This window comes from Phascolarctos cinereus, unplaced genomic scaffold (genome assembly GCF_003287225.1).
Source record: "Phascolarctos cinereus isolate Bilbo 61053 unplaced genomic scaffold, phaCin_HiC Scaffold_1;HRSCAF=81, whole genome shotgun sequence".
Classification (NCBI taxonomy): Eukaryota; Metazoa; Chordata; class Mammalia; order Diprotodontia; family Phascolarctidae; genus Phascolarctos; species Phascolarctos cinereus.
The window spans coordinates 93,456,666-93,479,547 of record NW_027555514.1 but is presented as its reverse complement, the minus strand read 5'-3'; the positions used below and the strand labels follow the sequence as shown (position 1 = coordinate 93,479,547).

Below are 22,882 nucleotides of genomic sequence, written 5' to 3'. Positions count from 1 at the left end.
TGTTCAGAGTAAAATGGGATTGAATATTAAGATTCTGATTTGGACAAGCATTTTAAAAAAACTATTATAAAAATTGAGGACATTTGCTTTGTTTGGGGGAGAGAGAAGATTTGCACCCGAAATCTGTAGGCAATTCCTCAAATAATGGGATTTAATAATAATTTATTAAGTATATACTGTATAAATCTTACATTAGGAGGGAAACATTGAGTTTAGGCACTAACTAAAGCTTTCAATTAATCCTTTCGTACCTCCCTCCTTTTTTTAGAGAGGTAGGGGAAATGACTGTGAAATATCATATACTATGTCAGGCACAACTGAAGGATTGGTTGGTTGCCCAACTGTTTGTTTTATGCTTTTTTACTTCTCACAAGAGAGCTCATATGGAACAATATAGTGGAAAATGAAGATGATGTAAAACAAGAACCATCCATTAAAAATAAGATAGAAAGGAATGCCAAGTTCATATAGAAAACATTCTTTTTTTGATTGTTTAATGAAGTGACAATCTGTAAGAAAGTATAAAAGGCCTACTTTATCCAGTATGTTTAATTCCTGTAAAAAAATTAAATTAAAAATGACAAATTAAGAACCTTTACATCATAGTAAGCCCTAAAGTAGACAAAAGTGATATCTGACAATCACATCTCTTGGCTTGGGAGGACAGGGATGATGAATTAGGCCAGGCACAGCCCCAGACCTGAACAGGATGGAAAGATCAATAAAACAATGAAGAATCTTAATACGAAATGTCTATGAGTCCAAATAGAGAACTATCCCTTCTGCTATTCAGATTGCAAGTCTTCATATTCAATTCCTGTCTATTTTGTCCCATAAATCCTTTCTTGTTCATCTAGTCTTTCAATGGTACCATTGCACTCAGGCCATCCATGCCCTTCCTACCTCTCATTCTCAATACATGACCAGTCCACCTTCCTTGCTAATCATATACTTCATTAATCTTTTCCTCTCTTCCTACACTAAATCTGTGATTTTATAATCTTATCTTCTAGTGTTTCTAAGCAAGCTAGTTATTAAACCACATTTTCTTTTTTCTCTTTTCAGCAAAATCCTCTTATGCTACTGAATCTGTTAATATCAGCATCATCACAAGGGAGTTGACCAATCAAGATGTGTGTTTGTGTGTTGTGTATACATGTATTTAAATCTTCATTTGGCTTCACTTGTAAACAGGAGGACACCTAAAGAAAATAACCGAAATCTTGTAGGAACAATATAGTCATATGGAATCCCATTGCAAATAGTTAAAACTCCATATTAGCAGGAAGTTTTTTCAATGACTAAATTCTTCATATCAGAGGCCCAGCAGACTTTTTTTATTTTAAAATAAATCTGTTTTAAAATGACCTTGAATTAGTAATAGTGTCTTCCTAAGAAATAAGCAGCCACAGAATCATAGACTTTATGAGTTGAAAGGGTTCTTAGAATTTATTTTACTTATAGAGAAAACTGAGGTCTCAAGAACTTGAATTGCTTCCAAATACTTTACAAATTCACTACTGGCTTATAAACGGAGGGTAAAATGAATAAGGTGAGAAAAAATATAAATTTTGGAAAAATACAACCTCAATCATTTTTCACAAAAAAGAGTATTTAAACAAAATAGAACAGACACACTACAAAATATGTCAAGAGTAAGATATAGGAAATCCTAAAGAAAATCCAGGACAGTGTTTGCTTTAATGACTAAGGAAGAAAATGACATGAAAGCAGTACTAAAAATCAAACTGAATACATACCCATATATTGCTATAATAAAGTGTGCATCACATACTCTAAAGATGCTTCCCAGCAAAAATATTAAGTTGGACACCCTCCAAAAGATCAAAGGGCAAAATAACATGTAAATGCTTCTGATATTATAGATGTGGTCAACAAAACAAGACAGGATATAAAGAACAAAACTGTGTGTAAAAATACATAGTAAAACTTGATGGGGATAAAATGGTAATATTGTTTAAAGCAAAAGATCTACAAAACATAGTAATAGCACCAGATATCTAAGCTTATATTACAAAGAGGATCAAAGAAAGAAGAAAAAGATCTAAATACACAAAAATACATATAGCATGACAAGCACCAATACAAGACACAGTTGCCACTGCCTCACCTCTCTAGTTCTGCTCAGAGTCTACAGAATATACAGGAAGACTACAAAAGAGAAAGCTAAGAAAGGTACCGATGGTGTTACATGTAAGGGTCAATACAAAACTACAGGTCAGGGAATAGCTACAAAGGAAATTAGATGGTGAGGAAGGGGCTCCAAGTACTGAAATTTCAGAAATGTCTCTGATCAAAGAGCTTCACCATCCTATTAACAAAGTCTTCACTTAAGATGAACTCAACAAGATACAAGGCTATAGCTCACTTTTTAATGCCCTCCTAAGGATCTCAAGAAATGCTTGAATTCTACCCCTCTTGGTCAATAATTAGGTTCTTTATTTGTTAAAAGTTATCTGTATCAAATCTTAGAAGGCAATGTCTTTTGTCGCTCAAAAAGTCCTTCATAGAGATTTGAAATCTCAAAATTAGTTAATAGATGATAAGGAAGTATTTAAGCTGACTGTGGAGTTACATGGGACTTTAGAATACCTATAAAGGTATTCTATAACATAACACTGCAGTACAGAGTACAGCTCCCCAGAGCTATATTAGGGTCTGACAGAGATTCTACTCCAGTAGATGTTTGGAGGGGAGCACAATATTTGCAGAATTAGCGACCAAGAAGCTACTTTTCCATGGAGATTCAGCAACTGATCAATTTCATAGAATCTTCAAAGCTCTGAGAATCTCCAATGGTGAAATGTAGGCAGAAGTCAAATCATTGTAGGATTATAAGAATGTATTCTCCAAGTGGAAACCTGAAAGCTTAACTTCACATATCAAAGACTTGGATGAAAACAACATAGATTTCCACTCTACAATATTGGTCAATGATCTTGCCAAACAAATTTCTTGCAAAATAGCAACAAACCATCCATTTTTTAAGAAGCCATGGTTTTCCAGGCAAAAGTTTCCAGAGGTTTTGTATCAAGAATAATAGTCCTCCTTTACTGTTAAAAAAAAAAAAGACAACACTGTCAACCTATGTTTATATTTATATATATATGTTTATATTTATATATATATTCATATATTCATTCCCTTTCTTTCTTGTTAACTAAAGCTGTCCTGTTATCAAAGGTGTTACTTTAAAATGTAAATATTATTATATAATGAATAATGCTCTATGTAGATCTGATTATGTTTGTTTTTTTAAATATTGAATCAATAACTACAAATATGTACATATACAGATGTATCTATTTACATAAATATAGATAGAGATATGTGTGCATATAGACAAAGAGAAAGAGACAGAAAGAAAGAGAAACATCTTTTATTATCAGCAAGAACAAAAAACAAAGTGGGTACCCATTAATTGGGGAAAAAGCTGAACAAATTATGATATATGAATGTGATCTCAAGGGCCATCACAAGCACGAAGTCTCAGGTGAGAAGACATGAATCCTTCTACCTACTGCCCCCACAGGGCTTCTAGCTTACTCCAGTAAAGGCAATCTCCATCCACCCACCCCTAGTCCCCTGACCAGGTTTCCTTCCATACATCCAAATATTCCCACCTGCTCTGTAAGAGGCCCCCGGCCCCCTGAGGTCTCACAAGACATAGTATAAGAGAAGAACCTGGTTTCAAATTCCACCTCTGATTTGTACTGCCTATGTGACCTTAGGGAAATCAGTTTCCTCAGCTATAAAACGAGGAGGTTGTACTAGGTGGCCTCTGAGGTCCTTCCCAGCTCTAAATTTATGATCCTATGACCTAAGGTTGGACCTCAAGGGACATCCTCAAACAGCCTACTCACATGCCTCTTTCAACAAATCTTTCTGCAATCACTTACACTCTGTCTGGGCTCACTCCTCAATTGTTAGCATATGCCCATCCCTTATACTGGGCCCCATCCCAGTGATTCTGAAATCTCAGTTGGCAATGTACAAACCCAGTTCCTATGCCCAACTGGCTGTTCCTTTACTCCCTGCCCTCTGTTTTAACTATGCCATTTGGAATCCAAAATTAACAAACTTCCTTTCATCTTAATTAAAATAACTAACAAACTTCCTTTCTCAATCCTTCCATCCTCTGCCTTTCAAGGAGACCTAGCTTTGTCCTAATGACAATGCTTTGCTTGTCCTCTGTTCCAGGACCTGCTACACTTCCTCTCTCATACTCAATGGTAGCAGTGGGAGAGTTGAAATGCTGCTTCTTCCCGATTACCACTTCCAGACTCTCCTCTTACCTTCACTGAGCAACTTCTCCTTTGAGGTTCATGGTACCCAAATTTAATCACCAAATCCAGACTTTGGCGGCTCTTATGTTATCTTATGTATTATGTTCTTCCTCAATGAGTTCAGGACATAGTTCACATTCTCTCCTTGTGGGCATACTAGAGAATTTTGACATACATACTGATGTTCCCTTAAATACTCTAACTTCTCTGTTACTTGATCTATTAAAGGAATATGAGTTATTCCTCCACTCCACCAAAACTATATAGGGATGGTCATATCCTTTATCAAATGTTTTCCACACCAAGCTTCATAAACTCTAAAATTTCTTTATACGAGTGTAATCTTTCATCATTCTCTGTTTTCTCTTATGACCCTTAACACTGCCCTTAATTGTCATTATGACCTCCATTCCCTCTGCTCCGTTATTCACACCCAAGCCCTGCTCTGGCTACACTTTCTTCTCTTCTCTACCTCAACATCTTGGTAAAGCAACTTAATACTACTGCTATTCCTGAATTTTTAAAATCATTTTTTAGTTGTTTTCAACTCTTCATGACTCCTTTTGGAGTTTTCTTGGCAAAAGATACTGGTGTGGTTTGCCATTTTCTTCTCCAGCTCATTTTACACATGAGGAAACTGAGGCAAACAGGGTTAAGTGACTTGCCCAGGGTCACAAAGCTTACATCTGAAGTCACATTTGAACTCAGGTCTTCTTGACTCCAGACATGGCATTCCATCCACTGTACCACCTGGCTGCCCTACTCCTGAATCCCCTTTCCCCAACGTCCTATCACAGATCCCATCTTGCCAAACTCTAACCCTGATTAATCCCACTGTCTCCTCCATTCCAATTTATGTGCTATTGAACAGAACTTGAGGAAATCAAGAAACTGTGCTGATAATTTTATGCTATCTGATCTCAATTAGGTACTTCACTGTAGCAACAAAAACATGCTATTCACTGCCCTTCCCTGCATCAATCAATCATTTTTTTAAGATATGCAGAAGAAAGCAGAAGGAAATTCAGAAAGGGCCATAGAAAAGCAGTACAGTATTAGAAAAAACAAGTTAAATTTTAAATATACTTATAAAAAGATGAGAAATTTTTCACTACATGAAAAATATAGATTCACTACTGTTCCATAAGCAGTTTTCTTTTCCTATCCTTTTTATTAAGGAAATATTTGTGTTTCTAGATGTGTAAAATTCATAACTAAAAAGGAATTTTTTTTAAAGTAGCAGTCAATAATGTTCAAGTTTAAGGGTATCTTGGTAAGTATACCTTCTGGATTCAAATGCAAAACACTCTAAATATTCTAAAGTCATTTTCTTTGTCAAATCACTTCACCTGAATCAGACAGTAAATCTTTTTCAGACATTACTTAGCAAATGGTCAAATAAAGTTAACTAGTCTTTTGATAATACAAATGTATCTTCATTTACAAAGTAGAGAAGAAAGCAAAGTGAAAATTATTACAAAACAGGAATGATTTTGCCTTCCACCTCTGTTGCTTTCAATCTCTTGGACTGAAGATGAAAAAATTTACATAGAAGTGAGCAGAGCACTGCAATGACTACTGCTGAGTAGATTACTAAATAAGAAGCACACCTAGAACTTGGTGTTAGAAAGGTCTTTTCAAATTCTGGTGAACAAAGAACATCTCTGGGTGCCAGTTCAGGAATACAATCTGAGATTCTACCCAGTATGTGCCTTCCGGAATTTACAGGCAAGGGTTGGCACAAGGCAGCCTTTGACAGTTCCATCTTTTTGTCTGCTCGGTTTCTTCAATCTTCAGAGGATGTGAAAGAAATCAGTATACATTTAGAGAGAGGATACAACATCACAAAACAAGAACATGAAAGGGCAGAGATAATGCCTTTAGCTAGGCAACCAGTTTACACAAGTCACTGAAGGGGAGGAAAAGGAAAAATCAATGGACAGAAACTACTGGTGAAGATAGTTCAATGTGACTGATTTGACAATTTTATATGACAAAAGTTTTAGTCAGTGAGTCTGGGGATTTATTTCTTTACTATACCATACTGTATTCTACTACTTTCAATATCTACTTGAAAATGAAAGCCATGAAGTAAAAAAAATAAATAAAAATATTTACTGGTTTTCTTCTATTCCCAATTTTTAAAAGTTATCCTGCTTAAACTGACAAAAACCAAGAGATTATTTACTGGCCAATACCTTAGGGTTTCATTTTTATCTAAAACATAAAAAATTGATATTAGCTAATGAAATTTGTCTTATAAAAACTTTTAAATGCAATACACCAAAGATGAAAATGTTGTAAATAATCCAAATTAAATATTCATAATTCGTATATTTCAAAGCTAACAAATGAGTAATTCATATTTCAAGTTCTCCCTATAATTTTGGCATGGGAGGGGTGTGGGAGTAGGTGAAGGGGAAGAGAGACAGAAAAGATGTTCTCAACTTTTAAATTTACAGAAATTTAAAAACATATAGTCAGAACTATAATGTGAGTTATGCAGAAGAAATAGCTTTATCTCTTCCTAGGAGCTGACTGAGCTAGAAAAGAAATCCTATTTCTCTTAGAAGATATAGTCTGTATTGCTCAAACTTCCATCATTCAAAAAAAATTAACAATAGTATATACTGATCCAAATTAATAAATCTAATTCTTTGTTTAATTATAAAAATACTCTTATTGTCCAAAATAATTCCCTAGCTCAGAAGGAAGAATTGCTATTGCTTATATTTAAATCTAACTGGTTCCATTCAACTTTTTCTGAGTATTAGCTAGAAAGCTAAGTACAATATTCTCTGGAGCCCAAAGTCAAAGCCCTTACTTCTAACAGAGAAAGGAAAACATCAGTCTTCAAAAAGAATATCTAACAAAAACATTCTGTAAGCCATATATTGGGGGGGGGGCAGGGGGAGGAATTCTTAGCATGAGACTAATTCATGCTAATTAATGGTCAATTCTGCTTGTTATTATGAAAAGAAATCCAATGGTGGTGCCAAAATCTTCTTAAAAATTTCAATTTTTAAAATGCTTAAACAGCAGCCAATAAATAATTTCATAAAAGAAAGCCAATAACAAAAAGATAAGCATGCTTTTTGAAAAGTCAATGATTTCCTCACAACCTCCAACCAATTTTCCACTAAAAAAACAAAATGTGCTGACATTTCTACAACATGTCATGTTAACCAACCTCCCTGGTCCCGCGCAATGAGCTCACAGAAGTCATGATGTGGACAGGCTGTATCCTTCGCTGTTTCCATTCTTGGTTTAAGATTTCTGTCCTTTCTAGAATCTTCTGCCGATTAGAATTAAACATACTCTTAAAAAAAAAAAAGGTTGGGGGGGGAGAGAGGAATTGTTAATTTCACATCATAAAGCAATTTTCCTAGAATGCTATCATAAAGGCAAGTTTGTCAAATATATATGTATGTGTGTATGTATGTATGCATGTATGTACGTATAATACATACATACATATATAAATGAAACAATATACCTAGTATTTCACAGTGGAAAAAAATAGATAAAATGAACATTTTCTGAAAAAAATATTCACTATTATTTTCCTTGTTACATATTAAGGCAAACTGATTTTTAGAAATACAGAAAACAAGGAATATTCCTTACTTAAATAGGGAAGTACAAATTCTTGGTACATACTTGCACAGTAAAAATATATTATAAAGATATTATTTATTTCAAATTTGGTTGTATGACTGCCAAAATATCACCATCACTATTAAAATATGCGATTAAAATTTACATTTATTCTATCATGACATGGCCTTAGCTGAAATTGTAGCATTTAAAATTAAAGCTTTTCATATTTCTGACAAGTCAAAATTGTTAATATTTAAGTGAATAAAATAAGTCAGACATGTAGAATTCGTGCTTTAAGATTCAAATATTTCCTTTTCAACAATAACCACCCACACACAACTAGAATCCTATATATACACTTAGAAAATATATCTGGAAGATCAGTCAATCAATAAACATTTATGAAACACCTATGACATAAATAGGAAATACATATCTAAATAGGAAATAATTAAAAGAGTGATGGCGCTAGAATGTATTCCTTCTCAACTCCTATTTACCCTGTATACATAGCTTGTTTGTACATATTTGTTTGCTGGTTGTCTCTCTCATTACACTGTCAACTCCTTGAGGGCAGGCACTGTCTTTTGTCCCTTTTTGTATCCCTAGTGCTTACCACAGCATCTGGCACATAGTACGCACTTAAATGTTTACTGACTATTAACTGGCCAGAATAGAAAAGAGTTGGAAAAGGCTTTCCTGTAGAAGGTAGGATTTTAGCTGAGACTTAAAGAAGGCCAGGAAAGGCAGGAGGCAAAGGTGAGGATGGAGAGCTTTCCAGGCATAGGGGATACAGCCAGAGAAAATATGCAGAGTCAAGAATTGAAGTATCCTGTTTATGGAACAGCAAGTGCCACTGGATTGAAGATATCTGAAAGGCAGTTAGAGATATGAGACTGGAGGTCAGCGTAAGTTGGAGCAGGATGGGTAGATCTGAAAATCATCAACACAGAGATAGTAATTAAATCCATGGGAGCTGATGAGATCATCAAGTGAAATAGTATAGATGGAGAAGAAAAGAGGGCCCAGGACAGAACCCTGAGGGACATCTGTGGTTAGAGGGCTTTGAGGATCCAGCAAAGGAGACCGAAGTGTAGGAGGAGAATCAGGAGAGACTGATGTCCCGAAAACAGAGAGGAGTAAGTAATCAACAGTGTTAAAAACTGCAAAGAAATCGAGAAGAATGAGGATAACTTTGGAGAGAACATTTTCAGTGGCATAATGAGGTTAGAAGCTGGATAGAAGCTCGTAGTGAAATAAGAGGAGAGAAAATGGGGGTGCCTATTGGAGACCACCTTTACAAGGAATTTAGCTAAGTAAATAATAAAGGGCAGAAGATATATAGACCAATAGTTAATGGGGATGGAAGGATAAAGTGAGTTTTTTAAGGAGAGGGGACATGGGAATGTTTTCAGGCAATAGAGAAGGAACCAGTAGACAAGGAGAAATTAAAGATAACTGGAGGAAATGAAATGTAATAGAACTGCTTATGCAGGTAGAGGAGTCAGTCTTGTTAAGGAATAAGGCCACTTCTTCATGTGAGATAGAGCTAAAGGAGGAGTTAGTGGCAGAAGGCACACGGTGATACACAATGATGAAGAGGGGAGCAATGGGAGTTCACAGCTAATAGCTTCAATTTTTTCTGTAAAACAGGAGGCAAGATCATTAACTGAGAGAGTGGGAGTAGGGGAAGGCATGGGAGATTAGAAGAGGGATGGACAGGTTGGAATAGTGAGTTGAAAAGGGAGGTACAGTAGGATTGCCTAGAGGCAGTGAAGGCCCACTTGAGTTGTATAACATAAATTGTAGTGGACCCAAATAAAGTAGATGAATGATTTTCTCCACCTTCATTCAGCAGCACATACACACGAATGAAAACAGTTGTAGGAATGATCCAACGTTGAGGCATGACAGTGCATAAGCAGCAAAATGATAAGGAGGCTAAGAACCTGACAGTTGAACTGGTTCACCAAGGGTCAAGTTGGAGAAAAAAGGAGGGAATGGACAGGACAGAAGAGATGGCCTGGGAGAGAAATTTGGGGACAGGATTAGAAGTCATCATGCAGATGTAGTTTTGTAAGGAAACGCAGAGGTAGAGGTAGAAAGTAAGTAGATTATGGTCAGATGAGAGGATTTCATAATTCTTGAACATAGTGGTGGTGGGTAATGGCATGACCAATGGTATGACCATCTTTGTGTATAGCTGAGGATGGGTGAAGGAGTAGCTTCACAGTAAGTGAGGTTGAAGAACTGAGTAGTTTGGGGGTTTGAGGGAAAGTCAGTATGTATGTTGAAGTCCCCTAGTATGAGGGCAGGAATTGGGGAAGAGAGAGAAAACCAGATACCAAAGTCAACAAGAAAGGAAGAATGGCCTAGATGACTGCTTACACGAAGGCAGACTACTCATACACCCCCCCAACAAATACCTGAAATTCCTACCAAACTAAATAATGCTCAAGACATCCAGGAAGAAGCTACAGTATGCAACTTCTACCTTAGAACTGCAGGAAAAAAAAAAACAGTCGGAAACCCATGAGCAATAGGAAAGCAAGGCCATCAGCAGTACCAACACCAGCAGCAAACAAGTCAGCAAACCTCTCAGCTAGTACAGAGATGGACTCAGAAGTCCCTGGCACTCTGTCCTGAAATGCCACAGAGGGCCCTGAGGGTCCAAGGGGAGCCAGGAGGCACCAACAAGTATGGAATTTTTTTTTTAACAAATTCTAAAAGGAGAGAGTAATTCCATAAAAGTTGTAACCAGAGTCTCAAAAGAAAAATGGATTTTCCACTAGGACTTCAGGAATATCTAAAATTAAACAAGAGATTTAAAAATGAAATAAAAGCTTAAGGAAGGAATCAGAAGAATAGTTTAAAAGAGTTTGTAAACCTTACCAAAGAAAGACTCCCTGAAAACTAAAATAGACAAAATAGAAATCAATAAGTCCATGCAATAACAAGAAATATTAGAACACAGTCAAAAGATTTGTAGGAAAGAAAAAATAAAGTATCAGATATCAAAAACTAATAACCTGGAAAACAGGTCAAGGAGAAATAATCCGAGAATCACCGAACTCTGTGAAAAGCATGACTAAAAAAAAAAGGGGGGGGGAGCCTAGATGCTATATTTCAAGAAATCATAAATGAAAACTTTCCAAATCTATTTCTTAAAAAAAGCAAACTGAAACTAGAAATGATCTGATTACTTCTGACAGGAAAATAAAAAGTCCCAGGAAAGTCACAGACAAAATAATACCAGGCACTCATATCAAGAAAAAAAATACTATAAGCTTAAACAGAGTGAGGTTGGGTACCAAGAACTATGGTCCAGACTCGGTAGGTCTTCCTATAAACAAGAGATCTTGGAATACAATGTTCCAAAAGATAAATGGGATAGCTAACAACCAGGAATAAATTAACCAGTAAAACTGAGTATAATCTTATAAGGTAAAAAAGTAGACCCTTAATGGAAGAGAAGACTTTCAATCCTTTCAATGAAAAGATAAGGGTCAATTAGCTATTTTGAAATACAAAAACAAAAGTCAGCAGAAAATTAGCAAGATAAATTTATCTGAACAATTGTAAAGGGCTCTATGACAGTGGACAGTGCTAACATTCTAATAACAGGAGAAGAAAAATCAAGTAACCCTTGAGGAACTAATGTCTTTAAAGGGTTTGAGAGGACTTGGTAGTAGGTAAGTTGTATTTTAAGGGGAAAGAGAAGGGAGAATAAAAGGAATAATACATTTGTGCAGAAAGGAAGAAATGGGGAAGTGGAACATCTCATAATTGGGGTGTGTGAGAATATACAAATATGGAAGGACAGTAGACATCAGATGAACCTCATTGATATGAAAAAACAAAGGAGGACTGGACATACATATAAACAGCTTGGTGTAAAAATATATCAGTCTTAACAGGAAAACAAGTGAGAATTGGGGATATCGGTTTTTAAGAGGACGAATAATACGGGTAAGGGAACAGGCAAAAGAAAAACAAACTTCCTCATCCTGAAGGGTGATTAAAAGAGAGAAAAGAAGAAGAAGAAAAAAACTAGAAACTAACGAATGCCTTAAATTGCCTCTTAGACAACTAAGGAACGGCTCAACAAACTGGGACATATAAATATAAGGGAATATTATTGAGCTGAAAAAAATAATGAAAGCAATTTCAGAGAATACTGGGTAGTATAAAGTGACCCAGGGTGAAATGAACAGAATGAAGAGAACAATTTATACAAAGACAACAACTTTGTAAAGAAAAACAACTTGAAAGACTTGAGAATTCTGATGAAGCAATGACCAACCATGTCTGCACAAGACCTATCATGAGGTATGTTACCCATGTGGCCACCAGGTAGTTTTATTTTGCTTGACTGTTCATTTGTCACAAGAGGTTGTTTTCCATCCTCTTGGTTTTTAATTGCAATGGGTTAAAACAGAAAGAGCAGATTTGCAATAATATTCTCCCTGCCACACAGTGGCCAAAAAGGCCACTGAAATTTAAAAAAAAAAAACACACAAGAAAAGGAATTTCAGAAGGAAGCACAAAAAGGGAGAACAGTTTTGAAAGTAATGTGTGGAATCTATTGTTTACTTTTTTTAAGTGATATGAAATGTAAATTCAGTGTTTCATATACAAACCTCTTTGTGTACAGTTCTATTTATATAAATGTTCTTTTTTGGTGTTTAACTTCAAAATATAAAAAATAAAATAAAATTGTTTAAAAAAAATAATAATAAATCCATACCTTCACTTCATCAGCTCGTCTGAACCTCTTGAGTTGCCTCAGTCTCATGTATTCAGATTTTACACGCTTCCGCCAACAAACTGGTCCCTTCTCGGATTTCTTTCCAGTCTGGCCCATGATTATCCTAAAAGCAATGGTTTCACACTAAAATAACTAATCTACATAACCTAAACATGATCAGTTATATTCAATTTAACATTATTTCAATTCTGAGTAAATAAAAACAAGAAAGGAAAAAGTATTATACTACAGTCTGTCATTTGCAAAAATATACCCATCCTGTACAACATTTATATTTTCAGGAAGAAAAAAAAAATCATTTCATGACAAGGATAAACCATAAAATGAATCTTTAAATAAACTTAGGACTTATAAAGGCTCCAAAGTCTCTAGTCATTTTACTAAAAATGTAACCAATAATAATGGAGTCAAATGTATAATGCCATAAGCTAGCTTTGGGCATTTTTTAAAACTCCTTTTACACACATAAAAGATCTAATTCCTCAATTAACATACAAGTAGGAAATGAGATCAATACCATAATCTTTAAAAAGATAAACCAAAAATTAAATGAAGCAGGAAGACCACATGCAACAAAAATAGGAAAATAAAGTTTAACATACATAAAGTCTACAAATTATAGTAAAAGTTCATTATAGAGGCAGTTCTTACCTTTTTTTCCACTTGACATTATCTAATAAACTCTCCTTTTTTTCTTTACCTTTAGGAAATTCCCAAGACTATTTGCTCAGTTGAAGGAATAGCACATGTTAGTTATATCACCTAATAGCAATCTCTATCAAGATCCATTTTAATCACTTTTTTAGCACAATTCCAAATTGCTTTCCAACATATTTAGATCAAGTCACAGCTCCATTAACAGTGTATTAGCATCCCTATCTTTCCAAAATGGCTTCTACATACAATATTCCCCTTATTTCAGGGGCTCTTGACCTTTTTGTATGTGTTATAGACCACTTTGGCAATTTTTGTCATCTTTGCCGAGTGTAAGGTAAAAGCTCACAGTTATTTTGCTTTGTATACCCTTAATGATTTTGTGAAGGCTTTCATGTTTGAAATTTTTTTGAGAACTGTTTGTTCATATCCTCTAACCATTCCTTCCACTGGGGAATGGTTTTTACTCGTGTATATTTTTGTTAATTTCCTATATCATTTAATCAACAAGCATTTATTAAGGACTACACTACATGCTAGACATTGGACTAATGCCTGTGGATATAAAGAAACAGCCACTGCCCTCAAAGAACTTACATTCTAATGAGGGAGACAACATATACAAATCAGAACATATAAGATAAATACAAGGTAGAAAGAGGGTAACCTTGGATGGGATGGCTATAGCAGCTGGGGGACCAGGAAAGGCCTTCTAGAAGAGATAATGCTTGAACAGAGTCTTAAAGGAAGCCAAGGATTCTAAGAGTTGAAGGTTCAAGGGAAGTGTACAAAGGCACAGAGAAGGAGATGGAGTGTGTAAAGAACAAGTAGATTAGTATAACCGAATCACAGAAAAGGAGTAGAGAAAAGGGAGTAGAAAGTAAAAAGACAGGAAAAGTAGGAAAGGGTCAGATTATAAAGAGCTTTAAATGTCAAACAAAGGACTTTACATTTGATCTCAGAGATAAACAACTAGGGAGCCACTGGAGCTTTATGAGCACTACACTTTAGGAAAATCACTTTGGCAACCAAGCGGAGGATGGATGAGAGCAGAAAGTGACTTGAGTCAAGACCTATTATAACAGTCTAGGAAAGAGGTGATCAGGGCCTGAATTAGGATGGTAGCTGTGTGGAGATGTTGTAAAGAAAGAAATGACAAGATCTGGCAAGAATTAGATTTGTAGGGTAAACGAGACAAGCTGAAAATGATACTAAGGTTTGCAGACATGGGTGATTGGTAAAATGATGTTACCCTTGAAAGAAAGTGGGAACTTCAGGGGAGGGTTTAGAGAGAACAAGCAGATTGTTTTCTGATTAGGTAGAGGATTAGAGAAAAATAATATTATGACATTTATGTTTTGTTGAGTTTGGTCTTAATTTTATTTAACATCTATTCAGTCATCATTTGAAGTGGATCATAGTATTTGGGTTTCAAATGATGGAGAGCATATGCAAGGCAAGTGAATAGAATGTTAATTTTGAAATTTAAATCCTGTTTCTGAAGTGAAAGTTGTGTGACTTGAGGCAAGTCACTTAACCTGTCTGAGCTTCAACTTCCTTATCAATAAAATGGGGACAATAATATACTAACTCGTGGGGTTGTTTAATTTTCTTTTGTTGGAATGAAGTAATACTCTAACTAAACATGACACCTTGATTAATAAATGCTTTGGGGATCAAACACTTTTTTTTAAATAAAGTGGGCCTTGTCATAGAAGAGGCTGAAAGAGGCTCAGTTTGTTTGCTGTTGAGAAAGAGAAGGCAGTGATGATGATTTAGTTATGCCCTTTTCTTATAGCATTTTTAATTCTGGGTTCAAGCTAGAAGCAGCTTGGGTGATATTGCTAAACAGAACAGTCGTGAGAGATTTGGGAGAACCCCTAGAGAAAGAAGGATGCAGTACTTATGAGGTACTTCACACTCTGATAAATGTTTCCACGTCTACTTGATTGCATCTCTCATAAGTAAGGATGCAAAGTCATTAGGCTTTATATAATATCCTCTAGTCTGATCATAATTTAAGATTAATCACAACTGATGGGTAATAGGGGAAAGACAGAAGGCAGCATGCACCACACAAGTCAAACTATCACCACTTGACTACCATCTCCCTTTACATCCTGATGGGAACAGTCCAACACCCTGAACCCAAGAGCTTTGGGAATATCACTGTCTTCCAAACCACTAGATCTGTTTCCAGCCCAGCCCCTACAGCCATCACTGATGGGAGAAATTATTGTGGAAAGGGGGCCCACCTTCTTCATCACCACCAGCAATAACTGCTTACCAACTGCCATCATCAAAGCAGATAGGCACAGGAGTCCTGGAAGTATCAGTAGCCCTTCCTCCTCACTCCCCTCATTGCCAGTCCACCATTCCTACTTCCATACTAGCCCTCACAGACATCACCCAGGGAAGGGTACATATGCTGGAAACGTGAAGTGAACTTTGTCCTTATCTCTGCAAGTTTGCTTGCTCACATTCTCATACAATGAACCTAGCATAGTTGGATGATCAGAGCATTATCTAAAATCAGTAATGCTTCAACTGTGATATTTTTGTCCCTACAATATTATAGTCTTCAAAAAATACCCATGTTTTCTGGTTTGACCATCAGAGAACTGGAAGTATTCAATGGTTGTAGCCTGTAAGAGAGCTAGAATTTTGAGACAGATAGAACACCATTGGTTTTTATTTAAAATCCCCTTCTGCATTACTTCCCAATAAAAATATTAGGTGATGACATTTTAAATCCAAGATGAGTTTTTTTCTCTCTTAGAAATAAGCCCTAGAAGGCATTCTTTTTAGAACAAGCTTGTCTCATCCATATTAAAAAAAAAATCTGACCAGTGTATCCACTTTCGTCAATTATTTTCTCCAAAACATTAGCTGCTGCATCTTCATCAGCACTAGTCACCTCTCCAGAAAATTTAAAATTATGCAATGGAAACTCAATTTTTAAAGTGATACAATTAACCAACCAATGCTTATAGTAAAAGTTGCTTCACTATTCACTTCACTTCCATTTTCTATTACTGCCTTAAATAAATACAAAGCTTTTGTCTCAATGGCAACTCTGCAAAAAGGAATGCATTTTTTATTACAATCTTCAATCTGCAGTTAAAGGATGCTCCATTTTTATCACTTACCACTTCAATTCCTTGCAGCTTTTTGCAAACCACCAAAAGCTTATGCAACTTTTGTCTTTTTCTTTTGTTTCACCTGCGTGTTTTATAACATTCTGTACCATACATGCAGGCATTCCAACATCTCATTCTATCTTAGGGATGCTATGATCATGTCATACTGTTCATTTACATCATTTTTTTGTTCTAATAACAAACCCCTTCTTTTTCATGCTGACAATGTTTCCATCTAAAGTATTCTTCCTTTTTTCTACTTTGCTAAGGGCTTTTAAAAATTTACACGACTGTTGGTAATATAGTACACAGCAACACATCACATCCACATGCAAGACAATAGATAAGTGCAGACTGGCCATGGAGTGACATGTTAAAACCCTTTACTGGCTCTCACTAGAAATAAAGAATCTATAGATCTTGTTATATTCCTAGATTTTCCTCATTTTTTGGTACCTTCAGCAGTATAGGAAGCTTCTGGTATAGAAACTCCCTCCAGTGACAAACTTTGGAAATTAATTTTTAATTTATGGTCTTAGAGATAATTTGGGGCAGAGAGATGAGAGAGAATAAGTGATTTACCGATCATGACATAGCCACTATGTGTCAGAGGCAAAATTTGAACCTTGATCTAACTGACTAGAAGGCTGGGCCCACTATGCATTACATATGCCAACCTGCATGGGGCATCTCTGAGTTGCATTAATTGAATTTTGACTCATTAAATACAACCTGGAATTATTTATAATTAGACTAAATTAAATTTCACATTATTCTAACTCATTAATTTTGACCTAGCTATACACTGGAAATGTAGGTGATCAAAGAAAGAAGAAAAGGATCCATATGTACAAAATATTTATAATAGCCCCTTAAAACTACAATAAGCCCTTTTTTTCTAATAGCAAAGAACTGAAAAACTAAAGGATGCCTATCAGTTGAATAATGACTGAAAGCTATGGTATATAAATATAATGGAATACTACTCTGCTACTAAACTATGAGAAGACTTGTACAAACTGATACAAATGCAAAGTAAGCAAAACCAGAAGAACATTAAATATAAAAAACAACAACACTATGAAAACAAATAAATTGGAAGCCTTAGGATCTCTGATCAATACAATGGCCAATCATGATTCAAGACAACTGATGACAACGAAGGCTTAAAAACCTTCTGACAGAAAGGTAACAGACTCAGGATGCAGAATGAGACATATTTTTTTGGATTTGGACAATGTGGAAAATTCTTTTGCTTGATCATCTAAATGTTTATGCATATGATATTGTTTTTATTTTTCCAATGAGAGGGAAAGAATTTTTAAATTATCTGTTCATTTTAATTTTTTATTAATTTAAAAAAACTTTCAAAATGTGGGATAAAAGATATCAATAATTTTTTTTAAACATTCTCAGGGTTGCGCTTCAGGGTTAATGTTTAATCTCACTGAACAATTTCATTTGTACAATAAAACATATAAACATCAGTAGTGAAATTCAAAGTAAAGAGCAAATCAGGAAACTTTTGCACATAAAAACAAGGATACATATTGTTGGCAAAAAGTTAAAATTACTCAACTCAGAAAAAAGATTAAAAGAAAACACACAAAGACAGTTGCCTGGCATCAGGATACATGTAATAGATAGGGAGTCCAGCCTTCCAGTCAGATCAAAGTTCAAATTCTGCCTCTGACACATAGTAGCTATGTCATGATGGGTAAATCACCTATAACCTCATCCCTTCTCCCAAAAATGTCTCTTAAGATTATAAATTACAGACGAATTTCCAACTGCATTACTGGAGGGGGTTTCCGCACCAGAAGCTGCCTACACTAATGAAGGTACAATAAAATGAAGTGAAGCTAGGAATATAACAAGAAAGTTATAAACCACAAGTTTCATTTGCATTTAAACAGATATACCAAAACAAGCCACAGTCAATTAAATCTTGGTCTGTTTATGGCATTTCTTACCAGAAAGGATGAACATGGCTACCCTTTTCTTTTTCAAATCATATTTAGAATAATATATTTCATTCTGCGCAAGCTGGTAAAAGGCAAGTTCCCAAAAAAGATGTTCTATACAGATTTGAAGAAAGTTACTCTGATGGATATATGAGGAATTAGTCTACTAAAGGTATGAACATATTCACCCACACCTATAGCTAGAACTGGAAATTAAAGGAAGAGAAGAGACAAGGAAATGAGACAAAGACTAAGAAAAAAGTCCTGTCTCTCGCTTTAATTACCGTCCTTCCTACTGCCTATTGAACAGCTCTAAAATGGATGTCCCAAACTCAACATGTCCAAAATAGAACTAATTATTTTTTTTCCCTTAAACCCTCCTGTCTTCCTATTTCCCTATTCCTGTTGGCCACAATCCATCTAGTCACAGCCTGGTTGACAAAATGACAAAGCCATTCCCAATGCTTTCCTCTGTCCTGATATCCAATGAGTGGCCAAGTCTCATCAATTCCAATTCTTCAATATCACTTGCATGTGTCCACTTTTGTCCACTCAACACAGCCATCACTCTAATTCTGGCCCTCATCACCTCTTGCCTTAACTATTTCAACAGTCTCCTAACTGTTGCCTTAAGTAGCACTTTTTACAAAAAACAGGAAACCAAGTAAATATCTTTTGATTAGGAAGTGGCTAAGAAAATTGAATATAATTGAATATTATTGTGCCATAAGAAACAATGAGCATGATTAATATAAAGGAGAACAGAAAAAATGACACGAACTGATGCAATTTTAGTTTTAAAAAGTAAGAAAAACAATATGCACAATGAATACAACAATGTAAATGGTGACAACAATCACTACAAACAAAACTGCATGTTGCAAAATTCATAAAAAAAAAAAAAGGTTGGCCTCCAAGAAACAGAAGACAACTCCCTCTGTTCCTTTACACAGGTCAGGAACCGCGCATGTAGAACATAGAACACAACATGAGATTTTCTTTAATATATTGGTCCGTTTTACTACATTTTTTTCCTCTTCTTCCTCTTTTTCTTTCTTTTCTAACAAATTCTTTGTTATAAGGAGTGGTTCTCAGGGACGCAGATGAGGAAGAGATTGAGGGGAAAATGAGACAATGTAAAAATAAAAGTTATCAATAATATTTTTTAAAATAATGCCTCAGCCTTTAGTCTCACCTTGACAAACTATTTTCTCTGCACAACTGTCAAACTGATATTACTACAACGCAGGCCTGACTATTGTCACTAACTCTCTATTCAGGAAGTTTCCATGGCTCTAGGATCAAATACGAACTCCTCTGTTTGGTTTTTAAAGTCTAATCCGACTTGTTATATATTACTCCTCTTCATAGACTCTACATTTCCGCCAAACTGGCATCCTTGCTGTTATACATAACTAACATTCCATATCTTGTCTCATGCCTTTGCAGACAGTCCCCCTATACCTAAAGTGCATTTTCTTCTCACCTCTGCCTCCTAGAATCCCTAACTCCCTTCCAGTCTTAAGCAAGTACACTTCCTACAGGAAACCTATCCTGATCCTCCAGTTAGTTATTAGTGTCCTCCTCCTAGTAATTACTTCGTAAATATTTTCTAAGGCCAGGGAATTTTTTTTTTTGGTTTGGTTTTTAGATTCCCAACAACCAGTATATAAGTAGGCACTTAGTAAATGTTTGTTGAATGAAGTAATAAATCACTACCTAACCACGAAGTGAACAACCAAGTAAACCTTCTCACTAGAATTATTACACTTCAATTTGAAGGTCTCCATGTCACTATCTAAGCCTATGAAACTGGTAGCCATGGAAGACAAGACACTGAATTTATAACATCACAGTCTCCCTAGAGTTAAACATCATAGTCATGAGGGGAGAGTTGGTGAAAGTCACTGCAAATTACCCAGCTGACAACAGCTACTATCCCAGTATGGACAGAGTCCTAGACTTGCAGTGGAGAAAAACTAGGTTCAAATCCTCAGTCGCTTACTAGTGATGCTGTGTGATGCTGGCAAGTCACTGGGGCTCTACCCTCAATTTCCTTAGGTAAGGAGATAATAATAACACCTATCTCATAGGGTTGTTACAAGGAAGGTGTTATAAGGAAAAGAGATATGTGTAAAGCATTTTCCAAACGTTTAAGCACAACATAAATATTAGCTTCTATACTCTGTGGTCAAGTGCTTACAAATTCTGACAGTGATGGCCCAGAATATATTGGCCTGTGCTCTGTACAGTAGATGACCCTATACTCTGAGATTAAGACTATTCTGATTTCGGCTTTGCTCTTCTTTAAAATAAAACCAGGGTACCCTCCACTATTAAGGGCTGATGAAGTGTATACTATAGTCCCATAGCCCACCAGACAGTACTATCTAAGATCAAGGTACATATCTCTCTTCAGGCACAGGCCAACTGGTCTTTCTATATTTCCTCTATTACTCCCAGACAATAAAACTAATAGAAATACGGAAAGAATTACCAAAGAAATAATTTAAGAAACTAACTGAAAATCCTTCTTTATAAGAATAGTGAAGTCCACCTCCAAGATACATATTAAACTTGAGGCATCTTTATGATCATATCTCTTAATAACAGTTCAGATATACAGCTACAGGATGGACAGAATGGATAAGAATAATCCTCAAACAACTTTATGTCCTAAAGACAAAACAATTTGCCAATTTTTTCTATCCTTCCATTGATATTTTTCTCTCCTTTTATTCCCCGTCTCTGAATGCTGTCTCTAGTAGACCTAGACCTCAAATTGTGAACAAGCTACTCTTTGTTGTCCTGGCACCAAGTGCAAAAAAGGGCTATTCCTAAGTGAAACCCTGGCTTATATGAATTCATAGGTCACTTAAAATTAATTCCAAAAATATCCCAACTAGGGATGTAGGAAGAAGAACTATCTGTTTGATGTGTTTCATATCTTATTCCAACTTTAGCCTTAAAGAAGGAAAAGTAGGAGAAAAGTAAGTTCCCCCAGAAGAGCTAAATTAACCCACTGAGGTCAACACCCCAGGGAAAGAAGAAAAGACTGGGTGTATATGGAAGGGAAAGTCCACTATCATCTTTGTACTTGTGATCAGCTAAAGAAAAGAAGACTATGTTCTTGAAACCACTGCTCCAGGATTCATGATTGAAATGGATTTACTTTGTGTTCTATGTTACTGTCATACTAGGAAGCTAAACAGTTGGCAAAGAAAATTTACATGCCCAGCTGTCTTAAGGGAAAGCCACTCTGTTGAGGGGTAGAGTACAATAGTTTGAAAAAAACTGATTTTCTGGACAGAGGCTCCCTTGTGACACTCTGTCTCTGCTATGGATGCCCCTCCTCCTGCCTGGTACTTCCTCCCTCCCTCCTGCCCTGCCCCTTTTCTAGAAACCCACATAGCTAGGATCTTCTGTACTTAGCTACGAAATTCTAGGTTCCCAGTGCATTGGTGCCTCCCTGCTCATGATCTCACAAACAGGAAACCAATCACAACAGCCTGATAAAGACAATGTGCTTCCCTGGGGAAAAAAACAACACAAAATTCTGACTTTCTTCCTCATTCCTTAAGGACCCTGTTTTGTGAGAACATTCAGGTATCCTGCACCAAACAAGGAGGATCCACAAGAGCATAAACTGGATATTAGCTAAGTTAAAAAGGCTCCTCCAAATTCCTCCTAAGTTATAAATGTATCCTACCTTTCTGGAGAATAAACTGCATTCTTGTTTCTCAGGAGACTACGATCCCAATATATCTTACCCCCTGCCTCTTTCCCCAAGTGTTTCAAGTTAAGCCAAAAGGCCGTCCCTTTTGTGAATTCAGATATGCCAAATAACAATTAACAAATAAGAGCAGCATCACTGTTCAGTGTGTTTTTTGTGTAAAAATCTCTAAGTCCAAAAAAGGAAATGCAATAGATTAACACATCAACCATCATAAGATTTTTTAAGTATAGATAATGGATGCAAGCGCAAGTGATAGAGGACAAATACAAAATCATGGCATGGTCTCATAATACAGTCAGGAGAGCTAAAGTTCAGAATGAGCTGAGCTTGGCAAGGGATATTAAGGACAACAAAATATAGAGGGGAATATTAGTTATATTGAAAAGGATCAAAGGGATAAAACTATTAATTGAGGTGAACAAGATGCTGACAACAGAAGACAGAAGGCAAAATGGTCCAATTCTCATGTGTGTCTGTTTTCTCTAACAAGGATAAAATGACCTTAAGATTGGAAAGGACAAAATGAGAATAATTAACAAGAAACTGAAGGCTAAGATAAACAAGAATATGAACAAAAAGGACAAATAACTACCCTTGTGGAGTCCTGATAAACAATTTATCTTCCTATGGTCCTGAAAAGAATCTGACAAATCTGACCGCTGAAAAAAGGCAGATATCTCTAAGACTAAGGGGAATGGGAAAGGTGCTAAGGT

General features: G+C 35.8%; 1 protein-coding gene and 1 pseudogene across 10 annotated transcripts in view; one reads left to right on the top strand and one right to left on the bottom strand.

The window, feature by feature from the left end:
• Positions 1-22,882, bottom strand: part of EZH2 (enhancer of zeste 2 polycomb repressive complex 2 subunit) — a 111,600-nt gene that overhangs the window by 47,033 nt on the left and 41,685 nt on the right. For 6 of the 10 annotated variants that reach the window (XM_020977491.2, XM_020977490.2, XM_020977496.2 and 3 more), the window contains 2 exons: positions 12,655-12,778; positions 7,498-7,626 (listed from right to left, as the gene is read on the bottom strand). In XM_020977491.2, coding sequence (XP_020833150.1) covers positions 7,498-7,626; positions 12,655-12,771 — 246 coding nt within the window. In that variant the 5' untranslated portion in view covers positions 12,772-12,778. The remainder of the gene's footprint in view (positions 1-7,497; positions 7,627-12,654; positions 12,779-22,882) is intronic. The other 4 variants (XM_020977494.2, XM_078153063.1, XM_020977495.2 and 1 more) reach the window with 1 other exon arrangement.
• On the top strand, positions 1,625-3,070 carry LOC110201668 (cyclin-dependent kinase 1 pseudogene; annotated as a pseudogene).